General features: G+C 38.9%; 1 protein-coding gene across 1 annotated transcript in view; it reads right to left on the bottom strand.

Annotated features, from left to right (window-relative positions):
- LOC113811213 (uncharacterized) overlaps nucleotides 1–4660 on the bottom strand; it is a gene marked incomplete at its 3' end in the record, with an annotated part of 10443 nt that continues 5783 nt past the window's right edge. The window contains 1 exon segment of the mRNA XM_070123575.1: nucleotides 1–2925. Coding sequence (XP_069979676.1) covers nucleotides 1–2925 — 2925 coding nt within the window.

Raw genomic sequence — 4660 nt, 5'->3', positions numbered from 1 at the left:
TGGATCTTGCTTGCTGAAGACACTTGCATTTTGGTTCTTGTACTCTTCCCCTGTGGTGTGGAGAATTTGTTTATCTGATGACTTGGTAAACTTGATATTGGCTTGATATTGGCTCTAACAACCGGAGGCCGTGGTGGAAGGCCAGTCCTGCCACTGTTCAGTCTTACTGAGGGTTCTGATGGTGAGTTTTTCTTCTGAGAGGTGACAGTTTTTGTCAATGGAGAATTTGGCTGAGATCTGAAACCTGTAACTGATTGTACTGGAGTTCTAACAGGTGACTCTACCACTTTTGATGTCCTATATATATTTGTCAGAGAGCCTGATCTATATAAGCCTGGCTCATTTACCACTCTTGGTCCTGACTGCTTCACAACCTTTTTAGTTGCGTCTACTTTTGAAACCTTTGGCGTTAATGAAAGCGGACTTGGTTTAAGTCTACTGATGCTCACAGGCTTAGAGACTGGGCTTCTTTTCTGCATTTTGGCATGGGCTTCCTCTGGGTGCTTCTGTACATTCACATTTTGCAAATTTAAATTCCTTGGTGGTTTAGGTGGTGCTTCCTTCTGTTTCTTGTTTGAAATGACTAATGGTGACCTGACCTTATTCATTTCAAAAGTTTCGGGACTCTGAACAAAAATTTTAGGCTTCTCAACATCTTCCCTGAGAGAAGATCGTGTTGAGTCCATATTTGGTTGAAAGTTTGAAATGGTGCTTGCTACACTTGATTTCCGTGGGCTTACAATGCTTTCAAATTCATCATTATCATCTACCCCAGAAAGCTCTACATATGTTTTCCTTTCAGTGCTGTCTAAGTCCCCAGATGATGGAACTTTTTCCTTGGCCTCATCACTTTCTGATTTGGCTTTTTCTCCATAATTGAGGCCATACTTGAGCATCATTTCCATCTCTTCTATAGTATCATTGAACTTCTGATCTGGAGAAGATTCACCATCTGACCCATTATCACTTGATGAATCCAGATCATCTTTTGACATGTAGTTAAACACTGAACCTTCATGAGAGTGACACACAGGACCATTATTCACATGAATATCTCCAGATCCACCAGTACAGTTAGACAGATACTGAACATCAACATTAGAAGCTGTAGAATCGACTGACTGTGAGAAAATAATTGCTCTATTGGCAGGGCCATAACTATCAATTCCTGATTCTCCTAAATTCTGAGATGAAGATGAATAAGATGAAGTAAATGAAGTCAGTGAATGCGGAAGTATTTTTCGCAGAGAAAGTAAGGAAGGTGGAGGTGGTGTCACAGTAAATGTAAACTTTTGATCTGCCTCTATTTTCATAAGTGGTCCTTTTGGTGGAGGTGTGACAGGAGAAACAGAATTATGTGCTTCACATGAATCCTCTTTTTCTGTTTTAGGCTGATCTATGGCACATGCAACATTGTCAGCGTCCTTTTTATGAAGAAAGACTGAATCATCCCCTTCTGAATTTCTAAAAGAGGGAGTATCTGGAATGCTCCTCCCCATTTCAGAACCGCTGATCAAGCACATATCAGAACCTGAGGAAGGATTATTTGTGAACACAGAGTCACTACCTTCAGAAAGAAATTCACATGTACTAGAGGAGTATTTTTTCAAGCTTGATCTACTCCAATGATCTTTAATACGTGAGAAAACATTTTTATCAGTGGCACATTTTTGCTCAAGCTCGTGTGGGTAACTTTTCTCTTCTATAATGAATTCATCAAAAATATTTGCCTCGTTCACATTAATAACTTCTAGACTACTGTAGTAACTCTCACGTGGCTTAACTAGCTTTTTGGTATGAGATAGTTCATGAGCATGACCTTCCATTTGTGTATAACTTTTCGAAAGAGAGGTCTCTGGGCCTAAATGATCTATCTTTCCTTCCTCTAATGATGATAGCATCTCCTGCACATCATTAACATATAGGTTTTCTTGGGTAACTGCTTTCAAATCTTTCAAGTTATCAGAAATGTTAATTTTCTTTTCAGTCTCTGGGCTCTCTTCTCCCTTATAAGCAACTGTTTCGTTATAACTCTCATTACACGTCTGTGACATACAGCCCTCAATATCTTCTTCCTTGTTTGGAGAATCTACATGTTTATGGTCTGCACTTTCATTTACAATGCTTCCAGTGCTGTTTACCATGCTACTCTCAGAATTATCCTCATAACATTCACTCTGTATTTCTTGATCTGCATTGTATACATTATCCTGTTCTCCAATTAGATGCCCATCGCCAACCTGAGAACTTTCATCACTACAAGGTGCTTCCTGACTAACAATTGCATCACAGGGATCTGTATCTCTGACTTCAATCTCAGAGTTTTCAGCATCTTCCACTACAGAACTTGGTGGGGTCTTTGCTTCCTCTTGGGCTTTAGGGCTCATCTGAAGGTCTGCCTCTGGTGTGTCAACCTCAGATTCAGACATTTCCATTTCACTGGGTCCTAATTCTTCAGTATTCCTAGATGATCCCTCCTCTGATGTTCTGCAATATGAGTCAGAGTGCAGAGCACTGTCACTGCTATCGCATGATGCCTCAACTCTAGAGACAAGGCCGATTTCTTGTGCTGAGCTATGATGTAATGCATCAGCATCTGGGTTTCCTGAACTAATATGAAATATTTCAGCTTCAGTCCCATCTGCCTTATTTTCTGGTTTCGCACTCGACTGTGATGCAAAGACAAACAATGGTTTGTCATTGCCTTCTAGTGAATCCAAAGAATGAGAGGCCAAGATTTCTGTAGATTCTGCAAGACCTGAAGATTGTGAAGAATTGTTTTCCATGGATCCCTCACAATGAGAACTCTCCTCACCAGCAGATGATGACAGGGTACCACATGTACTATACCCATGTACAGTAAGGGAGGTGGTACTGTCATTATCACACCCTTTACCTTCTTCATCCAAGGATGCAAGGGATGGTCTGAAAAAAGAGGTAGATTGCAAAGTAGAAGAACACTGACATCAGGAAAATAATATCTCTTGTGGATTTATCTACTATCATAGGAATGCCAAAATGACAGGAGATATAAAGAGGGGGGAGAAGAGCCTGAGACGTCCTCTACATGCTATGAAAGGATTTTCAGAATTTGCCCAAAAATGTATTAAGTATACACTTCAGCTGGATCTTTCTATAAAAAGCAGATACCTCATCTATCCACAGACTATGTAGAAAATCATTACAAACTGTGCAAACATGCAAACATGCGCATGCGCACGCACGCACGCGCGCGCACACACACACACACACACACACACACACACACACACACACACACACACACACACACACACACATATTCACAAATTATACACATAATGAAAGATACATATAAACTGTACTCTCTAAATAGAGTGAAGTAACAGTGAAATTTGACACCAGTCAATGGATATTTCCATCAATGATCTACAGTCAAACATTTGCCTAGACAGCTATCTAACAATGCAAAAATACAAAGTGAACAAACAAGGCTTCATCCCAAATAGTAAAAGAACAAAAAACTTGCCTGGAGTTATACCCAAAATATAGAATTTAACACCATCAAATGCTATGTAACCAAAAACAAAGATAGAAAATCAACCCCTCCATCAGTACAAGTAAGATGAAGCAGTATTAACATATCATTAAAATCATAAATAAGCTGGAACAACTTCAATAAGCAACCACTAGATCTGAACTGCAAAGAAGCACCAAAGAAAATTATACACAACATTTAAGGAAAGAAGAAAATGAGGGACATAATTATGATTTATGGAACTGTGAAGTTTCACAACAATGAATTGGTTGTTTTCAATAAAAGAGGTTTTTATGAGGTTAGTGTAAAATATTTAGAATAAAACATGACAACATGAATGTAAAAAAAATCAGTTTTCCAAAACAGAAATATTGAAAATGAAACAAAATTCTATATGCCAGAAATATCTATCAACTCATGAGTTAAACAATAATCTAAAGGGGTGAAATTGATGTACGATACATCAGCTTATTTTTCTGTAATCTCTGGATCTGCAGCCCAGAGTTCCTAGAGGAGGAAGTCTCACAGCAGCAGATTAAGAAAAGACTTAAAAATGACAAACCACAGGACAGCCATCAGACACTTATCTTATAACACTCAAAGTTGACTAAGCACCTGGATGCCCTGCAAGATCACCAACACTTCAAAAAAGACTAGCAATGTCAAGGGGTTAGGCCATAGCAGACCTCTCAGATAGGTGTATAATATATCTTACAATGCATGCAACAAGGTAATATAGGACAGGCAAGACATGGACTCCAAACAAGAAATCGACCAGCACCACAGCACCCTTCAAATCATGAGATGAAGTCTATACTGGTCATGTCATCACAGACAACTACCTCCCTAAGGGGGGGTTCTAAGCCTCCAATAAATACAGATGGTAAAAGAAGTGTCAATACAAGCAACCAATAACTTTAACACAATGACAAGAAGAGGCACTCTATCTCGGGTACTTGTACGCTGAAGCACCAATAACATGACAGCAAGTGTATACCTCTACTGTATGTATTTCTTTCATTATGGCCTGAAGCAAACTCTGACTTGCTGACTAGATATATCATTCATTGAAATTATACCTCTTCAGCATATGATCTGTGTTAGTTATTAATGAAATATATAAGAAAGGAAATCATTTAGAAT

This window comes from Penaeus vannamei, chromosome 7 (assembly GCF_042767895.1).
Source record: "Penaeus vannamei isolate JL-2024 chromosome 7, ASM4276789v1, whole genome shotgun sequence".
In the NCBI taxonomy this organism is placed as follows: Eukaryota; Metazoa; Arthropoda; class Malacostraca; order Decapoda; family Penaeidae; genus Penaeus; species Penaeus vannamei.
This window is presented reverse-complemented; position numbering and strand designations above follow the sequence as displayed.